The sequence below is a fragment of the Dreissena polymorpha genome, chromosome 3 (genome assembly GCF_020536995.1).
Source record: "Dreissena polymorpha isolate Duluth1 chromosome 3, UMN_Dpol_1.0, whole genome shotgun sequence".
Classification (NCBI taxonomy): domain Eukaryota; kingdom Metazoa; phylum Mollusca; class Bivalvia; order Myida; family Dreissenidae; genus Dreissena; species Dreissena polymorpha.
The window spans coordinates 72,857,117-72,882,306 of NC_068357.1; the positions used below are offsets into that span (position 1 = coordinate 72,857,117).

At 35.9% G+C, this 25,190-nt stretch overlaps 2 protein-coding genes across 4 annotated transcripts in view; one reads left to right on the plus strand and one right to left on the minus strand.

Moving 5' to 3' along the window:
• Positions 1-53: 53 nt before the first annotated feature.
• LOC127874751 (DNA repair protein XRCC3-like) lies at positions 54-12,749 on the minus strand. The gene is made up of 7 exons (XM_052419342.1): positions 12,449-12,749; positions 11,110-11,235; positions 4,401-4,481; positions 3,444-3,566; positions 2,577-2,722; positions 1,715-1,927; positions 54-1,115 (listed from the first exon to the last, which is right to left on the minus strand). Exons 1-7 carry the CDS (start codon positions 12,504-12,506, stop codon positions 858-860), a joined length of 1,005 nt encoding a protein of 334 aa, XP_052275302.1. The 5' UTR covers positions 12,507-12,749; the 3' UTR covers positions 54-857.
• Position 12,750: 1 nt separating this feature from the next.
• Positions 12,751-25,190, plus strand: part of LOC127874737 (rab3 GTPase-activating protein non-catalytic subunit-like) — a 45,032-nt gene continuing 32,592 nt past the window's right edge. For 2 of the 3 annotated variants that reach the window (XM_052419281.1, XM_052419282.1), the window contains exons 1-12: positions 12,751-12,929; positions 13,407-13,535; positions 13,892-14,092; positions 14,471-14,555; positions 15,053-15,176; positions 15,508-15,609; positions 16,189-16,288; positions 18,070-18,168; positions 18,985-19,130; positions 19,868-19,947; positions 23,528-23,617; positions 23,951-24,090. In XM_052419281.1, the coding sequence (XP_052275241.1) occupies positions 13,421-13,535; positions 13,892-14,092; positions 14,471-14,555; positions 15,053-15,176; positions 15,508-15,609; positions 16,189-16,288; positions 18,070-18,168; positions 18,985-19,130; positions 19,868-19,947; positions 23,528-23,617; positions 23,951-24,090 (1,282 nt within the window). In that variant the 5' untranslated portion in view covers positions 12,751-12,929; positions 13,407-13,420. Of the gene's footprint in view, positions 12,930-13,406; positions 13,536-13,626; positions 13,682-13,891; positions 14,093-14,470; positions 14,556-15,052; positions 15,177-15,507; positions 15,610-16,188; positions 16,289-18,069; positions 18,169-18,984; positions 19,131-19,867; positions 19,948-23,527; positions 23,618-23,950; positions 24,091-25,190 lie in introns of those variants that run through there. The other variant, XM_052419283.1, reaches the window with a different exon arrangement.

The following is a 25,190-nucleotide window of genomic DNA, read 5'->3' on the forward strand; positions in this document are numbered from 1 at the left end:
CAAGCAGTATTGATGATGTACCGTATTTATGACCCCAAATATTCACACCGTGGTCAGAGGTCGAGTTTTATTCCATTATTTCAACAGATAAAAACAAAATTAGTAACCACTAAACATGATACAAATATCAATAATCATGCACCACATACTTAATGAGTTGTCATTTAAAGTGGACATGATATTCAAATCATGTTATGATCAAAATAATAGCACTCTTCGTTGTTCTTATTCATTTGTATTAACCCATTTATGCCTAGTGGACTCTCCCATCCTTCTAAATTGGATCAGTTAAATTCCGAATTTAGGGATTTCTAGTATACTTATTTATATATTTAGAATATTTCTTACAGAAATTCCTTTAAACAAACGGCGCAGGCCCTGATGAGATGCCACATCATGCGGCGTCTCATCTGGGTCTATGCTGTTTGCCAAGCCCTTTTTTAGACGCTAGGCATAAATGGGTTAAACACCATACAAATCCGAAGTTCTAGATGAATGATGTTAAATCAAAACAAATTTTTTACAATTATGCATTTTTCTTTGGAACAATTAGTAGCCTGGCTGGTTCAACTACTTAACCAAACGTTATACTTATATATATGTATATATATGTGTGTGTTTGTATATATATATATATATATATATATATATATATATATATATATATATATATATATATATATATATATATATATATATATTATGAGTAAGTACCCTTCACAAGATTTCATGTTACAAAACAATGATGCGAGCAAATCCTTTCATTCCCTCTTGGTTGAACACTGAAGATTTCAATTCACAACAAAACATGTGCAATTCTTTTCATGCCCTCATGATAGTACACTGAAGATTAAATTTCACAAAATATTCTGTGCAAATCCTTTCATTCCTTCATGGTCTATCACAAAGGGCACAGTGATAGTGGGTAGATGTGGCGCAAACACCACCTCCATCTCCCTGACAACGGTCTCCAAGGGGCCGTGAGCGCTGTCCTGCTGAATGGTGAGGCTACGCTGGGTACGTGCCAGCATGATGCGGTTGGTCACATGATTGGACCAGGCGAGGCCCAGGGAGGGAATCAGTTGACGACTGTCTGGGGACATGGAGCTCGTCACCTGCAGGATATACAATTGTTGACTGATATTTTAAATGCTGCTTTCTTCTTTCTATTATAATAAACAAGGCTTTAACCGTTTAGCACTTAGATATGTATTTTGACGCATTTGTAGTCCCATAGAAAGTTACATTTTATTAAAGACCTTTCTTACTTAATTCAAGTTTTGAATGCTTCATTTCCAACCATTAGTTACTGATTAGCAGCAAACAGCATAAAACCTGAACAGAGTTACTCGCAGGCTGTTCTGGTAATATGCTGGTTGCAAAAACCATTTTCACTTTTTTTCTTGTGGGAGAAAGGGTTAAGAAACTAATTGTTACATTATACACATATTTACCAAACGTTTAGTAACTTTTGGAACTACTACAGGGTCATGTGTTTAAAATGCATTTAATATGTTGTATTTTTCATGCATGTGTTTATATACTGTTTTTCAACAACTACTCTAAAAAACTCTTGTCTAAGTAAAGAAACTCAATTAATTATGCCATTCATTTGTCATAGATAATTATACAAGTAAATTATTTCCTTAAATCGGCACTTGAATTCAATGATAAAACCCATAAATTCCATCACTTTTTTCTGACCTATACAAACCTGATTAATGCAGACAACAGGTATTTGGTGTTTGTGACTGTATTTGCACAGTAGGGACCCCATGGCACAGATATGCTGAGCTCGTTTGTACATCTCGTTGCTCTCATAGTCGCTGCGGAAATGTGCAGCCACCGAGTCCACGATGATCATCTTGACTGCTCCAGAGTTCAGCAGTATGGGGGCTTTGTTGGACAGGCAGCTCATAAGACCTTCCTTGGTATTGAAGAATGTAAAGAATACATTTAGAAATGTTAATGAGGAGATAATATTGAAGAATGTAAAGGAAAAATTGAAGAATGTCAAGGAAATATAGAAGAATGTAAAGAAAATATTAAAGAATGTTAAAAAAATATTGAAGACTAAAGAAAATATTAAAGATTGTAAAAGAAATATTGAAAAATATAAAGGATAATATTGAAGAATGTACAGGAACATTTCAAAATGTAAAGGAAAACATTTCAAAATGTAAAGGAAAATGTAGAAGAATGTAAGAAAATATTGAAGAATGTAAAGAAAATATTGAAGAATGTAAAGAAAGTATTAAAGAATTATAAGAAATATTAAACAATGTAAAAGAAATATTGAAGAATGTAAATGATAATATTGAAAAAATGTAAAGGAAAAATATTGAAGAATGTAAGAGAATTATTTAAGAATGTAAAGGAAAAATTGAATAATGAAATTATATAAATCAAGAATGTGAAGAAAATATTGAAGACGAACAAAAATTTAATTGTTAAACTCATTTAGTTACAAAAAAGAGAAAAACACAATTGTGATGCTATTTTGATCATTAAAAGACACACAGTTAGTGGTTGATCTCATACATGTATTTCCTGTAATACAAAATAAATGAACTTACAAAATCTGCTACATGTTCAATGAATATTTTATCCCCTAGATTTCCTTGGTTACACAACTTGTTGCCGTGACTTGCAGTGAAGTTCTTGATCATCTGATATAGGCGTTTACTGGGAAAAGCATCTTCTGTGCAGATGTACAATGCACCTGTAAAATTGGTATTTGAAAAAGTATCATTTTTAATCTTTATTTCATAAAGATTTAAATCAATGTTTTCACATTTGTATTTGCTGATGATAAATTCAAAGGGCTGATATGTTGAATAATATTAACTTTCAGGTTCATAATATACCAATAAGCATTTAAATAACGCATCACAATGTTAGTCATATTCAAATTTCCCCCCATCATTCCACTATAATAGCAATCCACCCATTGTAAACCATAGAGCACATGGTTCTTAAAATCGTATGGTATTTATTATGTGATAACATGAAAATACATATATTAAAAATGTCTCAGGAAGAGCTATAACCCTTTCCCACTCAGAGACAAAGTAAAAATGGCTATGTACAAACAGCATCAAACCAGAACAGCTTGTGAGTAACTCGCAGTCTGTTAATGTTTTATGCTGTTTGCTGCTCATCAGTATGTAAGGGTTGGAGATGAAGCCTTTAAAACTTGAATTAAAGAAGAAAGGTCTTTAATTAAATGTAACTTTCTAAGGGACTACAAACATGTTAAAATACGTATCTAAGTGGCTTTAATTACCAGTAAATATAACTTTCTAAGGGACTACAAACATGTTAAAATACGTATCTAAGTGGCTTTAATTACCAGTAAATATAACTTTCTAAGGGACTACAAACAAGTCCAAATACGCATCTAAGTGGTAAAGGGTAAAATATGTATATAAGTGGAAAACCACCTGAATCCAGACCACCGTATTGTTTAGTCAACTGGGAGGTGAGGGACAACTGTAGGGCAAACTGGGTTTTTCCACTGGCACTTTCCCCAGAAATCTCTGTAATACCACTGCATAAGATTCCTCCTGAAATGTAAGAAATGGTGAAAATGTGTTTGATGCATTCATCTTTTTGAATGAAAGGCGGTGATTGTATCATTTTACTCTGGATAATATTATACAAAATAAAATACATTATTTCATTAAATGTCATGGTTTAATTATGTTATAAAGCATGTACAAAACATGAAATTGTGATTAAAATAATCATTATTCAGCACTTCATTAAATATCTTTAGCATTAATAAGGTTACTAAGCGTCGCTTAATTGCTGTAGTGCTGTATCTCCAAATTTTTCAAAAATGAGTTTTTCATATCGCTGTGTTCTTGAGAACGAGATCTTTAATATGATGTGAACGGGTGAATGCTGTACTGCACCATCTCCGGGACTCAGAGCAAAGTAGACTTCACGCTCAGATTAGCCTATTAATTGCCAGAATGTACACCACGTGACTGAGTGTCATTTCAGAACTGTAATGATCCATCGCCATCAAGTTCAATGAAAAAATGTCCAGATCCGTAACCGATAATATTCTCTATGTCCCGATAGAGCAGTTCAGCATTAACGATTTTGAAACTTTTTTAACAAGAATGCTCTATCTACATACATAAAATTGCAAATAACATGAACATATAATTTACAAAAGTTAATATTTAATTATATTCATATTCTTTGTTTGCTGATAAACACTCTGATATATTCTTTTCCACATACGTGCATAAATAAGTGAGAAAATAAAGGTTAAATCTTTAAATGCGTTTTTCTCCAAAAAATGAAATTGGTAGTTAGAGCACTACAGAAATCAAGCGACGTAATGTTTCACAAAAACTTTCTAATATTTGTACAAGGAATCTGCTCACCTCTCAGTGCTTGGTCTAGTACAGCACAACCAGTTGTAAGCTTCAGGTGGTGCAATTTTTCATTTTCAAATATCTGTTTTGCTTGAAAATAAGAGGGTTTTTTTCAATGTGGGAAGAAACCTTTTTTATTCAATAAGATTACATGTATCTCTTAATTTAATAATAGTATTATACACCAACTGATTACTGGTAACTGTCCTTAAAGCTTCTATCCCTGGAAACAAAGTAAATGAAACTTTGCTTTTTAATGGACATGTTACTTATCAAAATACACAAGACTGAATTAAAATGGGTCAAATAAGTATTTTAACAAGAGCTGTAAGAGGACAGCGCGCTCGACTATTCGATTGCTTGACAGTATAACGTAAGCCCTCATGGGAATTTTTTTCAAATTATTCAATAAGGTCAAGGTAATAGTTCAGGTATATTTTGCACAATCTATTGAACATTGTAAAGACATAAAACAAAGTAATAAGATTGTATGTAAAGTTTGATAGCAATAGCTTGGGTGGGAAGTTTGGATGGTCGTTCAAAAATAAAATAAATAAATTTTTTTTTGTAACCATGTTTTAAAGAAAAAAAAAATTTTGGGGTTAGTTAGGAGTGGGGGGGGGTGTTTAGAGGGGAATATAATGTGAGGTGTGGTAATTTATTAGAAGATTTGTCAAAAATTAAAAAAAAAGGAATTTTTATTATATTTTTTTGTTTGGGTGGGGGGGGGGGGGGGGGGGGCAGGGATTCTGGGTTGGGCGTGGGTTATTGTTTGGATGGAATCTGTGGTGATATTCAGGTAAGTAATGTTTTATAAATGTATTAATAAAATCTGATCATAAATATAAGAGTTATGGCAATTTAACAAAAAATTATCATTTTGACGTTGAGTCAAGGTAATTGAAAGGTCAAGGTAAAATTGAACTTGCCAGGTACAATACCCTTTTGATAGTAAGAAAGTATCTGAAGTTTAAAAGCAATAGCTTTGATACTTTAGAGGTCAAGTGGATCTAAACACAAAATTTAACAAAGTAATCAGTTACTAATATAAGAGTATCGTTTGAAAATGGAATTACACAAACAGGATAAAGTGAGAGACATTTTTCAGCCTACACAGTGGCTTTAAAACTGTTTTAAACAATGGATCCCATGAGAATTTCATTTATTACTACTAAAATAGAGGCCCTGCCTTAACTTTACATATTAAAACACATAACAATTTTACATCATACTCTTTTAACACCAAATTTAATATTATTATTTAATGGGCCTCCGAGTGATGACCAGTAAACATCATGAAGTCCATGAGGAACAAATGCCCAATTATTTAATGCAGATCAGAATAGAATGCTAACAAGGATAGAAAAGCTTCATATACAAGGGTAAACCATTACAAGTTAGATTGGACACCAGACAAGTATTAATAACAAAACAAATGCTGTAAATATATATAAATAAATCATTCCTGCTACAGTTATCACTTTAATTACTAACAAGAGCTGTCACCATAGCACTTCCCAGATATGGCGGGGGATAAAAAGGCTCAAAGCTACTGTGTCCCTTCAGATGATAAGTCCTTTTTATTTATGCATGTGTATCTATACAACACCTTTCCATGCGCACACAATTTTTCACCCCTATGACCTTGAACTTGAGGTCAGTGAGCAGGTTTAGAATTCTGGGACCAAAATCATATTTATACATATATACTTGGTAAGATCAGAATAGATGATACTAGATTAGATCAAGTGTGTTGTTCTTCTACAGTGCGGTTCTTGTAAAAAGTGAAGTGACATATATAGGTATTGTGCATCTATTTTGAATAGAAATTATTTTATTTTGTGACATATGATTATGTTTGTACTGTAACATGACCTTTTTTCTTGGTTTGTTATGATGAGGACATCATATTTCAGCCCAGGGAAATCTGTAACAGGGTTGAAATATTAATTTCAAGTAATTGACGATGCTGAAACAGCATCGTCTAAGGTTTAATAACCAGTAAAAAAATTCTTCACAATGGCGACCTATGTTAAAGACCGAGCCAGTCCGATTGAGATAACTCGATTTTTCAGTTACTTCCCTTGGCATTCGCCACTGCGTAGGAGATTGCTCGTTGATTTTCATTGATAACATTCTCTTAGCAGAGTTGTCGTTCGTGTTGATAAAGGTAAATATTAATAGAACAGCATATCCTGGGGAAACAGATTCAATAAGTGTATCAGAATGTTAATTTCAAATTAGTAATTTTACATCCATTTTATTTTTATGGACCAATGAAACAACTATATATTTTCTCTATTTTGTTTGATATTTGTTCTCGATTTAGTAAATAAATTGCGAATAAAAACATGTAAAATTAACTTTTTACGTGATCACAAAACTAAAGAATGCGAACAATTTCGAACCTGCAAATTGTAAACGCTGCACTGCTATGATATATATAGATAAAACAACATTTCTTTACGTAATTATCCGTCCCGCTAGCGCAGTGGTAACGACGTTCGCTTTTTCACCTTTACGACACCGGTTCGATTCCCGCGCCCGGCGCACTGTTATATTTTGTATGTTTTGTGGTCACCATTCCGGACAGGTGTTTTTTTCCGGATAATCTCATCCCCCCCCCCCCCCCCCCCGCAGCATTTGACCATATAAAAAATTAAAAAGTATTTCAGTACAAAACAAATAGCTGGAAATTGCAGCTATCATTCAAAATTCGTCCCAACTGTCGTCAATCTAATCTTATTAGGTAGGAGTGCTGGACACACTCCGGGTCCCAACATTATGCAGCCGCAGCGCGGAGGTAACTCATTACCTTGGAAAAACACAAATACACACACTGGGTGCAGCCTAGGCGCGTATAGACTCAAACAAGGCAACAAACTCAAGTGCGGGCACAAGCATTTAAAATTTACATATTGAATACGATATTCTAACAGAAATTACACAACCACCTAAGTGTACATACCATGTTTGATATTTCGTTCGATTGTTAGATTTCAGCATATACATGTATAAGGTCATTTCGCTATTACTTAACTTATCCATATGTTCGTGGGCGAACTCGGATAGTCAAGTGCTCATACGATTGAGCTCACATGGTCTGGCTATGTGCTCATACCTACTTTCGAGAATCGTCATGAAGGTATTGCCATACTTAATGAACAATAATGTGACCGCCTCCCAGTTTCGCTCAATGGGTCAAGTTACCCATGGGTACTACTTCCCCGTGCCCCTAAACTTTTTTCCGTACCAAAAATGTTTCGTACGCAATTTTTTTCCGTACTAATTTTTTTTTCGTACTCAACATTTTCGTACCCAAATTTTTTTTAATCGTACCCAAATGTTCGTATCAACATACATAATTGTGGTGATATAGATAAACTTAAATTGATGTTTTATATCCATCCTCTTCAAAAGCATCGTCACACCAGTACTGCCAGTACTTTGATCTCTTCATTTGTTATGTTCAAATGCTATAATTTCCCATTAACTCATTGTGTTTATATGGTTTACTTATTAACCTGTTGCCTGTCTTAAGAATTACAGTCGGTAAAGCGTGATTTATCATATGTCCAGTTTATGTAATTGTTCAGTCAGGCTTGACCAGAGGGGAGGGTGTTGAGAGGTGGTTAGAATGTGTGGCGTGGTTATTTATTAGATGAAAAATCCAAAATAAAAAAAAGTTAATTTTGTTTGTGTGTGGGGGGGGTTAGGGGGGGGGGGGCGGGGAATCTGGGTTGGGGCGTGGGGTATTGTTTGGGTGAGTAGGATAGCTCCACAATATATATATAGATATATATATATAGATATATATGTAATTCATATATAAAAGTCGAGGTAATAAATATATTTTATATGTAATAGTCGAGGTAATAAAGAAAGGAAAAAAAATGGGGGGAGGAGGGGGGTAGGGGGGGGTGAGAGGGGGTTATAATGTGGGGTGTGGTAATTTATGAGATGAAGATTTAAAAAAATAAGAAAAATAAAAAAAATGAGGGGGGAGGGGTTGAGAGGGGGGTATAATGTGGGGTGTGGTAATTTATTACATGAGGGAGAGGGGGGTATAATGTGGGGTGTGGTAATTTATTAGATGTATAAAAAAAAGGGGGGGAGGGGGTTGAGAGGGGGGGTATAATGTGGGGTCTGGTAATTTATTAGATGATGTTTAAAAAAAACATTGGGGGGATGTTGGGGGGGGGGGGGAGGGATTCTGGATAGGGGCGTGGAGTATTTTTTGGTTGGAATCCATTGTGGTATTCAGGTAAGTGTCGTTTTGTGAAAGTAATAATAAAATGTGATTACAAATAAAGAAGTTATGGCAATTTAAGCAAAATGTTCAATAATATAAGTGTAAAAGGGGCTATAAGTATGTCAAAATGCTTGATACAGTGGTATGCTCTTGTTTATAAGTTGGGGTCATGTTGGTAAACAAGTATGCAAAAAATAAAAGCAATATGTCAAAGGATATTGGAAATATAATTTGGGGTAGTACACAAACTTTAACATAGATTTATCAATAATATGCATATTCTAAGTATAAAAGGGGCAATAATTGTGTCAAAATGCTTGATACAGTTGTCTGCTCTTGTTTATAGGTTGTGGTCATGATGGTTAACAAGTATGCAAAATATGAAAGCAATTTAAGCAAAATGTTCAATTATATAAGTGTAAAAGGGGCTATAAGTATGTCAAAATGCTTGATACAGTGGTATGCTCTTGTTTATAAGTTGGGGTCATGTTGATAAACAAGTATGAAAAATATAAAAGCAATATGTCAAAGTATATAGGAAATATAATTTGGGGTAGTACGCAAACTTGTAGATAGATTTATCAATAATATGCATACTGTAAGTATAAAAGGGGCAATAATTCTGTCAAAATGCTTGATACAGTTGTCTGCTCTTGTTTATAGGTTGGTAAACAAGTATGAAAAATATGAAAGCAATATGTCAAGGGACATTGAAAAAAGTTGGGGTAGTACGCAAACTTTAACATTTGCTGCATATTCTAAGTGGAAAAGGGGCCATAATTATGACAAAATGCTTGATAGAGTTGTCTTCTCTTGTTTATAGGTTGGGGTCATGTTGGTTAACAAGTATGAAAATATGAAAGCAATATGTCAAGGGACATTGAAAATAGTTGGGGTAGTACGCAAACTTTTACATTTGCTGCATATTCTAAGAGGAAAAGGGGCCATAATTATGACAAAATGCTTGATAGAGTTGTCTGTTCTTGTTTATAGGTTGGGGTCATGTTGGTAAACAAGTATGCAAAATATGAAAGCAATATGTCAAGGGACAAAGAAAATATTTGGGGTAGTACAAAAACTTTAACCATTTGAACGTTAACGCTATCGCAGATGCTAATGCAGACGCCGACGCCGGGCTGAGTAGGATAGCTCCACTATATATATTTAATATATAATAGTCAAGCTAAAAATTGCAGTGTCAAAACAAACAATTACCTCTGGAGTAAAACAAATAAGTACAAAACATTCATACCAAGCATACATGGTGCACACTAGTGCTCAAAGGGTACCCGAAAAAACCCGAATCCGCGGGTAAAAAAATAACCCGCAGATCCCGGTCAAAGTTTCTGCGAATGATACCTGTTCTGGTCGCAAGATACGAAGTACAAGATCACATGTTGAACGTGTTGTCCAATCATCTCTTTTAAACAAGTGAAGTAAAATCACACCCTTTATCAGTTTAAGCAGTGTTGTTATTACAAATATTCATAAATGAATAGAAGTGACGCACCAAAAGCAGAAATGTCGAGTTTAATTTGTTATTCAGATCCTGAAATGGCGAAGTTAAAAAAACGAAACTTGTATTTTAAAATATATTGACTTCAAAGTAGCAAATGCAGTTAGAGCTTACAGTGAAAGTTAGTTTGGCTTCTGTCCTCAAAATAAGACAAGCTTTATGTTTGCTTGACAGGTTGTTTTTCCTATAATACTTACGTTTGCTGATTAAGTTCAACAATGTTGTGTAAACTTAATAAATAGTTTTAGGCAGTTCAGTATTTCATTCATAATTAAAGAAATCAAAACAATAAAAAGTATAATATTCTTAACAATATTCTTGACAAACATTTAAATATTTAAGAACGCTATGACAATTAATGTAGTTTTATTTTAATTAGCTTAGGTATTATCTGACCCGACCCGACCCAAATTTTCTGGGGTATTTTAATTTTGACCTGCCGACCTGACCCGAAGAATATTTTTGACCCGTGTGAGCCCTAGTGCACACCCTTCACCAAATGTGCTTTGGAAAATATAATATGTATTTCATATAAAAAAACTAAAAATAAAGTAGTTTTTTGTGAAATAAAGATAATTTTCTTTTATGAGTACTGATGGAATTTTTTTAAAGGCATCAATTTATTTTTAGTTGACAGTTCTTTTATGACTTCACTAGATTGACTTGCACTGTCATACAAATTAGAAAGAATGTGCTAAAGTTATTTTACGTACATGTTTAGTTTAAACTAAATCTATTTATTTAAGCTCGATTGCATAGAAAGCTTATTTGAAACGCTCTCAAGTCCCATCCTGGGACTAGAACAAGTACTTGGGGTCTTTGGGGGAGATCTAAAGAACGCTCCCACTGTGGAGATCGAACCCGTAACCTTCGGATCTCTAGGCGGACATCATCTCCATTACGCCATGGCGACCTTATTTTACTTATGTTATATTACCAACAATTATTACCGGAAACTGGTTGCTCTTTATTGACTATTTTGGCAGCTGCAAGTTTCACTGTTTCCACATCACTTGGTGACAATCCACCAACAGGTCCAGTCAGGTACAGTATGGATTTCAGTGTTGTAAGTCGTACTGAAACCATTTTGCATTTGTAAAAAAAGTAAATTGTGCTCAAAACTGTACATAGTGTTAACTTGCCAACATGATTTTTAAAATATTTTTGTAATTTATCATATATTTATGAAGCGCTTTATTTAAAAAAGATTGTCTTATTTGTTATATATACATGTATACTATGTGTTGTTTTTCAAACTTTGAATTCAATAAATTTATGTCTTTTATATTTGTCAGAAATCATCCACAGTCATGCACAAAACAGCCGTGGTATATTTGGTCACCTTAATGGTGTAAACCCATTTAACTGGATTTTTGATTCTGTAAGAAAACTTACAGAAGCCGGTAATCAATGAAAATAACATGTTACAATATCAAATGATTTCATCTTTACAGAATTTTGAAAGAAGGTTAAGTCTCTCCTGTCAAATAAAAAATATGCTGCCATATTAATGGCATCTTGTCCCAACACTGTTTATCTCCAATCACTTATTAATTTGCGATTGACTCCACAATGTCCTGCACATGCTGTCAGTAAAGCTCAATTGTTCATTGTAGGCTCGGGTACTACTTAAATGTACCCAGGGTACGGAAAATATACTAAAACGTACCAAACCAATTTAGACTGTTCCCCAAGTTTTATTGTATCTGGATCATGGAACAGCTTCGGAATACCAAACCAAAGTCTCTTTGAATATAACATTCATTAACATTATTTGTTTAGTACGAGACTTGTTAATATAGAGCAAATTTTACAAAAAATTGACATAAATATGAACATAAATTATTATTAATTTTTTTTAGCCAATCACGACCAATTTAGCATTAGAATTACCGGGTAAGTTTTAGTATATTTATAATACCCGGGTACATTTAAGTATTCTTAACACTACCCAGGGTACATTTAAGGAGTACATGAGCTGACAATGACCAACTGAGCGTCAGTGAACACTGCAGTTAGAACCAGTAGATACTAGATACATGTTTTGTACTTTTATATAAGAAATATTCGTCCAGCGAATCTACAACATAAAAAGTATCAATAGCTTGGCGTTTAATGTATCTTTTCTATTTTAGTTTAATGACGGGGGTATAAGTCTACAAAGACTACAGATAAGAAAGGACCTTTATACAAAGAAATCATGGCCATGGGTCCCTGAGTTAACTTTTATAGTTTTAATTTTATTTAATCAACACATTTAATGGTCTGAAAATCTGTCATAAAACATACACTTTCTGAGGCAAGCTTTCAATCGACAATCGATATCGATTTGGTCCAACTCTGTCATAGTTGAAACAAAAAACTATTATGAAGACAACGCTAAAAAATCTGTCGAATTTCCCGCCATCTGTCAAATTTCGTGAAAATTTGTTTTTATAAGAACAGCGAAAATGAAAATGTAGCTGTAATTTATTAAGGCGCTTCTTGTAAATAATTATTTACATTGGTTCTCTAAAAAAGTTAAACTAAGTTATCAATTTAATAAATGAATAAATGATAATTAAAGTGTAATACAATTTGTCACGTGAACAAAATATTCTTCTTTCGTACATTTTTAATATTTGGGTTTCTTAAATTGATTTCCGGAAATTGTCAGACACTGTGATAATCAATTATTTTATCTATATTCTCACTTGATTGACAAATATATTCAGAATATGATGATTTCCCTAAATTATCAGTGATATTATTAATATTTTCAGATAATCAGGTATGTAAATTATTTGCTTTAACAAAATTAATTTCGTTGATTAGTACTCGGATAAAACATTTTTTGGAAGCTTGCGCAGTTTCTTAAATATTTTACATTTCTGTGCTTTTGCAATTAACGTTTATCACGAAATTACGTCATAAAATGAATGTTATGTCAACATATTTATAAAAATGTATACACGTATTTTGTTAATTGATTTGATTACACAAGTCATTAAAAAAATCAATTCATAAAATTGTATGTTTCTTTTCATGAGTGTAAATTGACAGCAACTTTTTGTACGCTCTTTAAAGGTTGAGGCTAACATCTGTCAATTTAAGATCTCAGTATAATTGGGAAAAAAGCATTGATTCATCAAACTTGATGATTGTTGTATCAACCTTTTGGTGTCTAGTAACTGTGAATGTCATGCTGTTTACAGTTTATAAATATTTTTAATTTAATTCAAAGCAAACACCCTTCTATTTATTTCAGCTTGAATAGCAAGAATGTCATGCCATCTGTTGCCATTAGTTCAGCTTGATGACATTACTGGTCTGCGTGACTTTTTATTCCCTGAACTTAAGGCCACAGCAGACACTAAACCAGATCAAGAAAATAAAGGTTTAAAAAAATCTTACTTTAGACATCATTTGTTTTTTTAATATTGTATGATTTGTATTTACACTTTGTTTTGTGTTTTCTGCGTGACTTTTTATTCCCAGAACTTAAGGCCACAGCAGACACTAAACCAGATCAAGAAAATAAAGGTTTAAAAAATCCTACATTAAACATCATTTGTTTGTTTAATATTGTATCATTTGTGTTTACACTTTATTTTGTGTTTTCATGGATATCAGGACGCTATTATTGTTTCAAGATCTATCCCAAAGCAAAATAAAAATGTTTCTTCATGTTAGATATTTTCTTTAAAAAAAGGTTAAAGCTTAATCTTTTAAATATTTTTTCACCATCATCAGGTGACAGTTGGACAGAAGACTGGGGAGAATGGGACGAGGAGACAATGGACACAAGGGAGAGCACTCCTGATACCGACACAGAAGGGGAGGGAACTGTGCATGCCAGTGCCAGCAAATGGATCCAGGACTGCCAGCTGGCTATCTCCCCAACTGCAGACCTCATTGCTATCAGCAACAAGGATAAACTGGTCCTTATGACACGTAAGTTTTTAAACGGAAATTTTTTAGATATAATTATTACCCTGTATACGTCAAAGTCAAATATAAATAAGTGATTAAAGATGAACATGCAAAACTTGCCTAATTAATATTTGGGAGATATTGTGGCTTATTACTGGTGTGTTTACAATGTTATTTTATATTTTTTAAAGAGTTGAAATATAAAACAATTAGGTTTGTTAAATAAATGGTGAATATGTTCCGAGTTCTAATGTGAAAGCTGTACATAGTTGGGTATCTCGACTACTTAAAATAATACCAGTGACTCCATTCAAAGATGTTGTTTGAAATGTTTTGATAAGAAGTTGTGTTCATTTTTCACAAAACTTAAGTTATTCGGGACATTTTGTTTGTTTTCAGCCAAATATAAAGCTGACAAAGATGCAGATGATGAGGTGACACGGTACTGCACAGTTTGGTCGGGATCTGTAGCTCAGAATACAAGGTACAATTAAACCTTCTGTGCGAGTGCTTAAAGACAACACTGTCCTTACAATGGGCTGTGCTCTGTAAAAAAGTGGGTTTAATGCATGTGCTTTAAGTGTCGACCCAGATTAGCCTGTGCACAGGCTAATCAGGGACAACACTTAACGCCTAAACTGGATTTTTGCTAAGAAAAAACTTATTTTAAACAAAAATATCATAAAAGCCAAGTGCTGTCCCTGATTAGCCTGTGCGGACTGCGACATTAAACCCCCTTTTCACAGAGCACGGCGCATATGTATTATGAGTTTTTAAAATAATTTTTTATTAAATAGCAAATGTATCTTTAAAAAAATGGAGGTGTACAAATTACCTTCCCATTTATTTTTAGCTAAGCTAATACCAAATTAAATTTGAAATAGAATATCCTTTTCAGAGCATCTATCACTATATCAGCCATTTATTAGCAAGAATAAATTGTGTGGTCATCAATAACATGTATGAATATGCTATTGGCAGTGAGTTTGTGACCTCCCTGCTTTGCTTGCCACTGGCCTCTCAGAAGATGAGTACCCAAGGGGCCCCAGACTGGACATGTGTCCTTGTAGGGCTGTCATCAGGTTTCGTGAGAATATACACAGAGGTGAACACCAGTTTGCTCACATTGCTGCATCACTTGTGAACTTGAATTGATAACGCGCCTTACATGTGTCCTGTTTTAATATTCAGTAAAGTCTGTGCACATGTTTTGAAACTTTTCATGAGTTAATTAAGTTTTTTTGTAGGGTTCACTTTACATGATTCAAATTTGTTGAGAATGGATTTTGTTTTATACAAAGAAATATTTTCCATGTTGTTTGTATTGTTTGAATGAACTCATTGACTTGGTTATAAGAAAGGGGAAACCTTGCATGGAATAACATGTTTCAAATGTAAATACAAATGTAAAATATTGACTTAACATATTTTTTCAGACGGGAGCTTTACTTTTGTCTCAGAAGTTGCACACAGAACCTGTTCAGCGACTTAAGTGTAATACCTACACTCCCAGGCGTTACCTTGGCATTGCAGAACAGGTCACTTTTCTTAATTTTTAGCTCGGCTGATTTCGGAGAAAACCCGAGGTATTGTCATAGCCAGCTCGCCGTGCTAAAACCTTTAGATTTTCCTCTTACATCAAAGTGCTTCCACCTACAACTTTGAAACTTCATATGTAGATGCACCTTAATGAGTTCTACACACCACACCCATTTTTGGGTCTCTAGGTCAATGGTCAAGGAAAAAAAAATTCTGACAAGCTTTTGCAGCCGAGCGTGGCACCCGTTATGCAGTGCTCTTGTTAATAGATAGCGGCACATCCCTTGCTTACATCTAGCTCTGTTGTAAATAAACAATTAATAAGCAGTATTACTCCTTCAGATTGTTTTACAAATTCTGGGACCATGTACACAAAAGATGTCCTTAATATTAGACTGTGTCTTGGGCCATGTACACACAAGATATCATTTATGTTAGACTTATTCTTGGGCCATTTGAGACTGTTTCTAGGGCCTGTTAGACTGTGTATTGTGCCATGGTCATAAAGCTCTTACTAGTAATGTTAAGTACAGTTCACCATTGTTGTTACAAATTACATAATCCTTTACTGTTCTCAGCATGAGGAGCTGCTGATCCTGTATGTGACTGCCCTGGTGACTATAGATGGCTTCAGTCTGTACCAGGCCCTCAAAGCCTGTAGAAATCAGGTGGCCAGAGGTTAGCAACATGTAGCACAGGTTGACTTGAGCAAGTGTGTCAGTATGCTGGAATGTCCGTTTACTGCAAAATAATTATTATTTGTGTGACTTGAATTTTTGTTAATTAAGTTGGTAGACTTTGTGAATTTAAGATCCCAATGAAAAATTAATTTAATTATCCTTAACTTTTTGGGATCGAATTACAATTGCCCTTGAGAGACATTAAATAGATTAAGTATCCACGCTCATATCCTGGATTGCTTTGCGATCTAGATGAGACCAGATGCTACTAAAAAAAGGCAACATTAAACTTGGTACTTAGCTGACACTTGACATTTCCTGTAAAACGCTAATGCAGTACAGCAACATCAATACTGTCAACTTAGTTTAGGTATAATAGTAACGATTGGGGAAAAATTGTAGACATCTGTTATCCCAATTATATGTATTGTGGTCTTCATGGATGTTTAATTTTAATCAGTCAAGCTTCAGTGAAATAAAAACAATGAGATGATGATGTGTGATTACCGATGTCACCTTATAAAAATAATCTGGACCTTTATTGGAGTGAAAAAAAGCCTTATTAAAAACTAAGCAAAATCATTTGCTTACATTAGTCACAAACAATAAAATACACACCATCCCCAATTGGCTATGGTCTAGGTGAGATTGTCGTCGATTTGATCATACATTTATACAACGTCAATACATGAACAACCATCCAAATAACAGTAATTATCCAATTAGAAGAGGGCATAATATTGTGAGTGTTTATGTGGTTTCATTTCCAAGTTAATATTTGGGTGCCGTTGGGTGAGGATATTTAGTTTTTTAATGAGAGAAAGAATTTTTTTTAGATAGTAATTAATTGAAAAATATTTTTCATCGTTAAATTCATATTCTTGCAAATATATTACAAACGCTATAACTTGTAATTGGTTGTTATGTTGGGATCTTAATCGACAGTTCTGCTCAGATAAGGAAAAAATACTATAAACAACTTATTGAACACCTGAATTTTAAGCTATGGATTGACTATAGAAAGTGAGTAACACCATCGCGATTAAGCCAAAAACGCCTTAGAATTTTGTAATTAAATAAGACTCGTTTGAAATTTGCATTATGGATTCAAACTCTTGGAAACGATCATTCAATACCGATCTTCTGTTCACTATTACATTTATGACAATGGATGAGTTTAATGGTATGTAATAAACAGACTTTAACAGAGCTTGTAACTATCACTTCATAACAATTGAGTAGTTAATTGGAAAGTGATACTCCTGTATAAGTCTCCCTTTCCCCACTGTGATTTATCAAAAAACATATTAAAAACACATAGGCATATGACCGACGTGAATTCCAAAGGTTTTTGTCAAAACCAGAAATCCTTTAAAAAAAATTCACAAAATGTAGCTTTGCTTAAAAAATCCCAGAAATTTAATTCTGGCAAGTATGAACAATTGTGCATTATATGCCATTGTTTTATCCAGGATTTGGGATTTTTCTTTATCTGATTATGGAAAGGGTCAATAAACTCTTTGATCCCAAGACACAGACAGACACTTCTTTAATATAAATTATGGACTATTATGTTGAATTTGAAAATGTATTATATTTAAAATTATTCTTTGGTTTAATATATGAATAATCAAATGTGTTTCTTTGAATTTTAACAAATCAAACTCCACTTCTGTATCATGTTCCATTGTGGCAGTTATTGAAACACATGAACAGAAAATATCCAATATCCAAAGCAGTGTATTGTTTTGTTTCAGTCCTTAAATGCTTTAATTCCAGCAACAGCAAGTGGTGAGGCTAGCCTTCAGCCACCTCCCTTGGCCTACAAGAAGTGGGCCCCACAGGACATGGAGACTATAGTTGACATGCACACCACAGGTGAGTCTTAGAGATGACTTCTTTAAAATTGTCATGGATCAATACACTCACTACAAAAGAAGGCATTTAGTAAGTTTGTTCCTCATTTATATCTCCTTTCTGCATCAACAAAATCACAGACTTTGGGGCAAGCGTTGATGTATTCCACTGTTTTGATAGTCAGTAATAAATCATGTTATAATTACTGGTTTGTTTGTTAGTGTGTTTGTTTGTTTGCCCCAACTTTAACATTTGCAATAACTTTTGCAATATTGAAGATAGCAACTTGATATTTGGCACGCATGTGTATCTCATGGAGCTGCACATTTTGAGTGGTGAAAGGTCAAGGTCATCCTTCAAGGTCAAATATATAGCTTCAAAGCGGCGCAAAAGGTGACGAAGTGTTTCTGACAAACACATTTTAAAGTACTAAGTGTTTTTCTTTTGTGAGCACTCAAAGTTAAGGCAGAAAGTGACACTATGAATAGCTTACATGCACCACTGCCAGGTCGCTGTTGATATTTGAAAATAAACAATTATCACTTGTCAAGTCTCTATACACATTTCACATAAATACTGGCCCAATATTTCATTCACTTATTTAATTGTTAGCAAATGAAGATTTCTCTCAATACTTGCTTGACATACTTGTATGGGTATACCTATTATATGAGTTGCTGTGAATTAAGATTAAATACAAAAATACATGTAACATTTGGTAAACAAATGCTTGAAAACGAACATTCTTGCAAATTGCTGCCTATATATATCATTATTTATAATTGCAAACGTGCATCTGTGTGTGTCATTATTGCTAATTACAAATCTGTGTTGCAGGAGTTCACACTCCCAATCCGTTTGATCAGATGGTTCTGGCCTCCATTGTGTCCCACAAGAACAGTATACGTCCCGCCCCACCCGCTGCCTCTGTGTACCTTTTGGCCGGCATAGGGCCTTACACTGGCTTCTTCTATGCCATAGAGGTGAGTTTTGTTGTGTGATGTCTATGCGCCGTGCTCTGCTAAAAGGGGGTGTAATGCATGTGCGTAAAGGGTCGTCCCAGATTAGCCTGTGCAGTCCACACAGGCTAATCAGGAACGACACTTTCCGCTTTTATGATATGTTTCTTCTTAGCAAAAATCCAGTGTAAGCGGAAAGTGTTGTCCCTGATTAGCCTGTGCAGACTGCACAGACTAATCTGGAGTGACACTTAAGGCACATGTATTAAACCCCCTTTTCACAGAGCACAGCTCATATCGAGGGTCAGGCATGAAACTGTTCTGTCTGCTGGACATGCTTGTATAAAATGTACTACTTTTACAACCGGCTCATGACATGAAGTGAATAAAGCGTAAATATTGTGGCTATCTAACTAACCAAAGCAATTCCTTTCATACCAATACTAAATGTAAGCTGAGACAGTATTTAAGTTTTATATATGTACTGGTCTTAAAGATGAATTTTATAAGATTATATTTGGTATTCTGGTCTAGAAAAATACTCATGTTATTCAGAAGTATGAAATGTTTTGATAGTACAAGTGCGCTCCTAATCCATGCATATTCCATAGTGTTCTATCAGTCATAATTTATCTCAATAAAAAGTAAGAAGTTATGTCAATCCATGCACAGTCATATTCCACACTGTTATGTCGGGCAGTAGTTATGTCCGTGACATTTTAGGATATTTTATACTATTATTTTTCCTGCTGCATTTTCAGGGAAGCGCCCAACCTATTCTGTCTGAAGTAGCCTTTGCTGTAGCCAGTAAACTGAAGTCAGCTATCATGTCTGCTGCAAGGTAGGCTTGTAGCCAGTAAACTGAAGTCAGCTATCATGTCTGCTGCAAGGTAGGCTTGTAGCCAGTAAACTGAAGTCAGCTATCATGTCTGCTGCAAGGTACGCTTGAAGCCAGTAAACTGAAGTCAGCTATCATGTCTGCTGCAAGGTACGCTTGTAGCCAGTAAACTGAAGTCAGCTATCATGTCTGCTGCAAGGTAGGCTTGTAGCCAGTAAACTGAAGTCAGCTATCATGTCTGCTGCAAGGTAGGATTGCTGTAGCCAGTAAACTGAAGTCAGCTATCATGTCTGCTGCAAGGTAGGATTGCTGTAGCCAGTAAACTGAAGTCAGCTATCATGTCTGCTGCAAGGTACGCTTGTAGCCAGTAAACTGAAGTCAGCTATCATGTCTGCTGCAAGGTAGGCTTGTAGCCAGTAAACTGAAGTCAGCTATCATGTCTGCTGCAAGGTACGCTTGTAGCCAGTAAACTGAAGTCAGCTATCATGTCTGCTGCAAGGTAGGCTTGTAGCCAGTAAACTGAAGTCAGCTATCATGTCTGCTGCAAGGTAGGCTTGTAGCCAGTAAACTGAAGTCAGCTATCATGTCTGCTGCAAGGTAGGCTTGTAGCCAGTAAACTGAAGTCAGCTATCATGTCTGCTGCAAGGTACGCTTGTAGCCAGTAAACTGAAGTCAGCTATCATGTCTGCTGCAAGGTAGGCTTGTAGCCAGTAAACTGAAGTCAGCTATCATGTCTGCTGCAAGGTAGGCCTGTAGCCAGTAAACTGAAGTCAGCTATCATGTCTGCTGCAAGGTAGGCTTGCTGTAGCCAGTAAACTGAAGTCAGCTATCATGTCTGCTGCAAGGTAGGCCAGTAAACTGAAGTCAGCTATCATGTCTGCTGCAAGGTACGCTTGTAGCCAGTAAACTGAAGTCAGCTATCATGTCTGCTGCAAGGTAGGCTTGTAGCCAGTAAACTGAAGTCAGCTATCATGTCTGCTGCAAGGTAGGCTTGTAGCCAGTAAACTGAAGTCAGCTATCATGTCTGCTGCAAGGTAGGCTTGTAGCCAGTAAACTGAAGTCAGCTATCATGTCTGCTGCAAGGTACGCTTGTAGCCAGTAAACTGAAGTCAGCTATCATGTCTGCAAGGTAGGCTTGTAGCCAGTAAACTGAAGTAAGCTATCATGTCTGCTGCAAGGTACGCTTGTAGCCAGTAAACTGAAGTCAGCTATCATGTCTGCTGCAAGGTAGGCTTGTAGCCAGTAAACTGAAGTCAGCTATCATGTCTGCTGCAAGGTAGGCTTGTAGCCAGTAAACTGAAGTCAGCTATCATGTCTGCTGCAAGGTACGCTTGTAGCCAGTAAACTGAAGTCAGCTATCATGTCTGCTGCAAGGTAGGCTTGTAGCCAGTAAACTGAAGTCAGCTATCATGTCTGCTGCAAGTTAGGCTTGTAGCCAGTAAACTGAAGTCAGCTATCATGTCTGCTGCAAGGTAGGCTTGTAGCCAGTAAACTGAAGTCAGCTATCATGTCTGCTGCAAGGTAGGCTTGTAGCCAGTAAACTGAAGTCAGCTATCATGTCTGCTGCAAGGTACGCTTGTAGCCAGTAAACTGAAGTCAGCTATCATGTCTGCTGCAAGGTAGGCTTGTAGCCAGTAGACTGAAGTCAGCTATCATGTCTGCTGCAAGGTACGCTTGTAGCCAGTAAACTGAAGCCAGCTATCATGTCTGCTGCAAGGTAGGCTTGTAGCCAGTAAACTGAAGTCAGCTATCATGTCTGCTGCAAGGTACGCTTGTAGCCAGTAAACTGAAGTCAGCTATCATGTCTGCTGCAAGGTAGGCTTGTAGCCAGTAAACTGAAGTCAGCTATCATGTCTGCTGCAAGGTAGGCTTGTAGCCAGTAGACTGAAGTCAGCTATCATGTCTGCTGCAAGGTAGGCTTGTAGCCAGTAAACTGAAGTCAGCTATCATGTCTGCTGCAAGGTACGCTTGTAGCCAGTAAACTGAAGTCAGTTATCATGTCTGCTGCAAAGTAGGCTTGTAGCCAGTAAACCAAAGTCAGCTATCATGTCTGCTGCAAGGTAGGCTTGTAGCCAGTAAACTGAAGTCAGCTATCATGTCTGCTGCAAGGTAGGCTTGTAGCCAGTAAACTGAAGTCAGCTATCATGTCTGCTGCAAGGTAGGATTGCTGTAGCCAGTAAACTGAAGTCAGTTATCATGTCTGCTGCAAGGTAGGCTTGTAGCCAGTAAACTGAAGTCAGCTATCATGTCTGCTGCAAGGTAGGCTTGTAGCCAGTAAACTGAAGTCAGCTATCATGTCTGCTGCAAGGAAGGCTTGTAGCCAGTAAACTGAAGTCAGCTATCATGTCTGCTGCAAGGTAGGCTTGTAGCCAGTAAACTGAAGTCAGCTATCATGTCTGTTGCAAGGTAGGGTTGTAGCCAGTAAACTGAAGTCAGCTATCATGTCTGCTGCAAGGTAGGCTTGCTGTAGCCAGTAAACAGAAGTCAGCTATCATGTCTGCAAGGTAGGCTTGTAGCCAGTAAACTGAAGTCAGCTATCATGTCTGCTGCAAGGTAGGCTTGTAGCCAGTAAACTGAAGTCAGCTATCATGTCTGCTGCAAGGTAGGCTTGTAGCCAGTAAACTGAAGTCAGCTATCATGTCTGCTGCAAGGTAGGCTTGTAGCCAGTAAACTGAAGTCAGCTATCATGTCTGCTGCAAAGTAGGCTTGTAGCCAGTAAACTGAAGTCAGCTATCATGTCTGCTGCAAGGTAGGCTTGCTGAAGCCAGTAAACTGAAGTCAGCTATCATGTCTGCTGCAAGGTACGCTTGTAGCCAGTAAACTGAAGTCAGCTATCATGTCTGCTGCAAGGTAGGCTTGTAGCCAGTAAACTGAAGTCAGCTAACATGTCTGCTGCAAGGTAGGCTTGTAGCCAGTAAACTGAATTCAGCTATCATGTCTGCTGCAAGGTAGGCTTGTAGCCAGTAGACTGAAGTCAGCTATCATGTCTGCTGCAAGGTAGGCTTGTAGCCAGTAAACTGAAGTCAGCTATCATGTCTGCTGCAAGGTAGGCTTGTAGCCAGTAGACTGAAGTCAGCTATCATGTCTGCTGCAAGGTAGGCTTGTAGCCAGTAAACTGAAGTCAGCTATCATGTCTGCTGCAAGGTAGGCTTGTAGCCAGTAAACTGAAGTCAGCTATCATGTCTGCTGCAAGGTAGGCTTGTAGCCAGTAGACTGAAGTCAGCTATCATGTCTGCTGCAAGGTAGGCTTGTAGCCAGTAAACTGAAGTCAGCTTTCATGTCTGCTGCAAGGTAGGCTTGATTGATGGTCTTTGTTATATTAGGTTATTAATGAAAACAAGTGTTAGGACATTCAATTTTAGCTGTATACATGTTTTACATGGCTTAAGAGATTTTATAACAGAAATTAACCGATGTTCATTTATTTATTTTATATCCATGCATACTTGGTTTTAAAATTGGTCATGTATAACCAACTTAACCTTGTCAATAACTCAAAGGAATCAGCATAGCATTTCACTCATACTAATTTAAAACCATGCACAAATAGTATTACTGAAATCAAATGTGTGCACTCTTGTAGTGGATGGTTGAGTTTTGGGTCAAAAGGCAAGTCAGAGACAAGCGGTGAAAAACAACCAAAAATAGAACCAGCTACACCTTTACCACTGAGGTAATATTCTTTTAATAAATCAGATGGTATAAAAGGATTTTAATTTTGTTTTTGTTTGCAATATGTAATTGTGTTAAACAGTTTTAATGTTGATGATTTTAAACATGTTTAACCATGATTGGCATTGTTGATGAAATTATTAAACAAAAAATTAGCTTTAGTTTTAAAAATATTTAAACTTATATCCACAAAACTCTACATCATTTGCAGAAATAGTGCAATAAGTTTGTAAATGAGTACCTCTTGTTCTAGTGATGTTCGGGATATGTGCAAGGATGTTTACCATTTACACATGTATGTGGACATCTGACTTTACCTCCTCTGCCCTTTCAGATTTGGTTTACCGGACCAGCGCCGCGAGGGTCTCTGTGTCAGCCTGTCACCTAACAACACATACGCTGTCACCACAGACAGCTTTGGCAGGGTCATACTCATTGACATCGCTCAGGGAATAGCCATAAGGATGTGGAAAGGTATGGACCATTACTACAAGGAATATTCTTGCCTTACTAATGCAAATGGCCTTGATTGGTTACCTCTCCTTATCTATCACATACTCTATATAGGGATCGGTACAGGCTAATTTTATCGGTCAAAAATTTGACTGGTTATTTTTAGAAACATATCGTGAGATTATTCGAGGTTCAGGGGAAGTAATCCGTGTACCATTTCCGGTGTATTTTCCCGAACTTTTTGACAGCTGACAGGTAAGAATAAAAGATCGTTCTAGGCAAATAAGATTCACAATACACATGCAACTCAAATACTACATGATACATAATATCCTCGCGTTACTTTAAAGTGGAAATTCTTGATTTGTGAGCATATGAATCTTTGTATAAAAAAATGTGACGTTACAATGTTTATGTCTGCACGTGCTGTTTCCCATAAAAATAGTTATAAACCACGCTCCGATTGGTCTTCGCATTATCCAATTAAAATCGCTGATACATTAGCCTGTACCTGTACCTGTATATTATAGTCAACGGAGTCAATGGTTATATTCAATGGGGAACCAGTTAAGCAAATGCTCTTGGTCTCTCAATATGTCTCAACTATTGACCAATCAAATTGTTTATAACTTTTGAGAATTTATTGTTATTGGTTTAATACCCAGTGTAGAAGATTAATTCTTAAGATTTAACTCTTGAATGTCGTTGTCTTAGTTTTAAATTTATTTATTTTAGCTCAATTGCATCAAAAGCCTCAGGCTTATATAAACGCTCTCGAGTCCGTTTCCTGGGCTAATAACCAGTACATGGTGTCTCTGGGGAAGATCTAGAGAACGCTCCCCGAGTGGGGATCAAACCTGTGACCTCCCGATCGCTAGGCGGACACCTTATCCATTATGCCACGGCAAACTTGTTGTTGTCTTGGTTCAGGAGTATTACAAATTTAAAATACATGTATAAAGCTTAACTCAAACTCATGTTTGTGTCTCAAAGTTGGTTTGAATCAATAGAGAAAGAATGTAGATTTAAACACTTCCCAATGTTGGTCTCACCTTAGTTAACTATGAGACACAAATAATAAATTTTTTTGATGACATATGCAACCTTACACAATATTTCCA

Excerpts from the sequence above, each read along its gene's own strand:
- LOC127874751 (XM_052419342.1), bottom strand. The coding sequence starts at position 12,506 with ATGACAGAGTTGGACCAAATCGATATCGATTGTCGATTGAAAGCTTGC. Across the intron at positions 4,482-11,109 it reads TAAAGAGCAACCAGTTTCCG|CAAAACAGATATTTGAAAAT; the intron begins GTAATAATTGTT and ends CTTATTTTCAAG. Across the intron at positions 1,928-2,576 it reads TTGAACATGTAGCAGATTTT|GAAGGTCTTATGAGCTGCCT; the intron begins GTAAGTTCATTT and ends TTCAATACCAAG.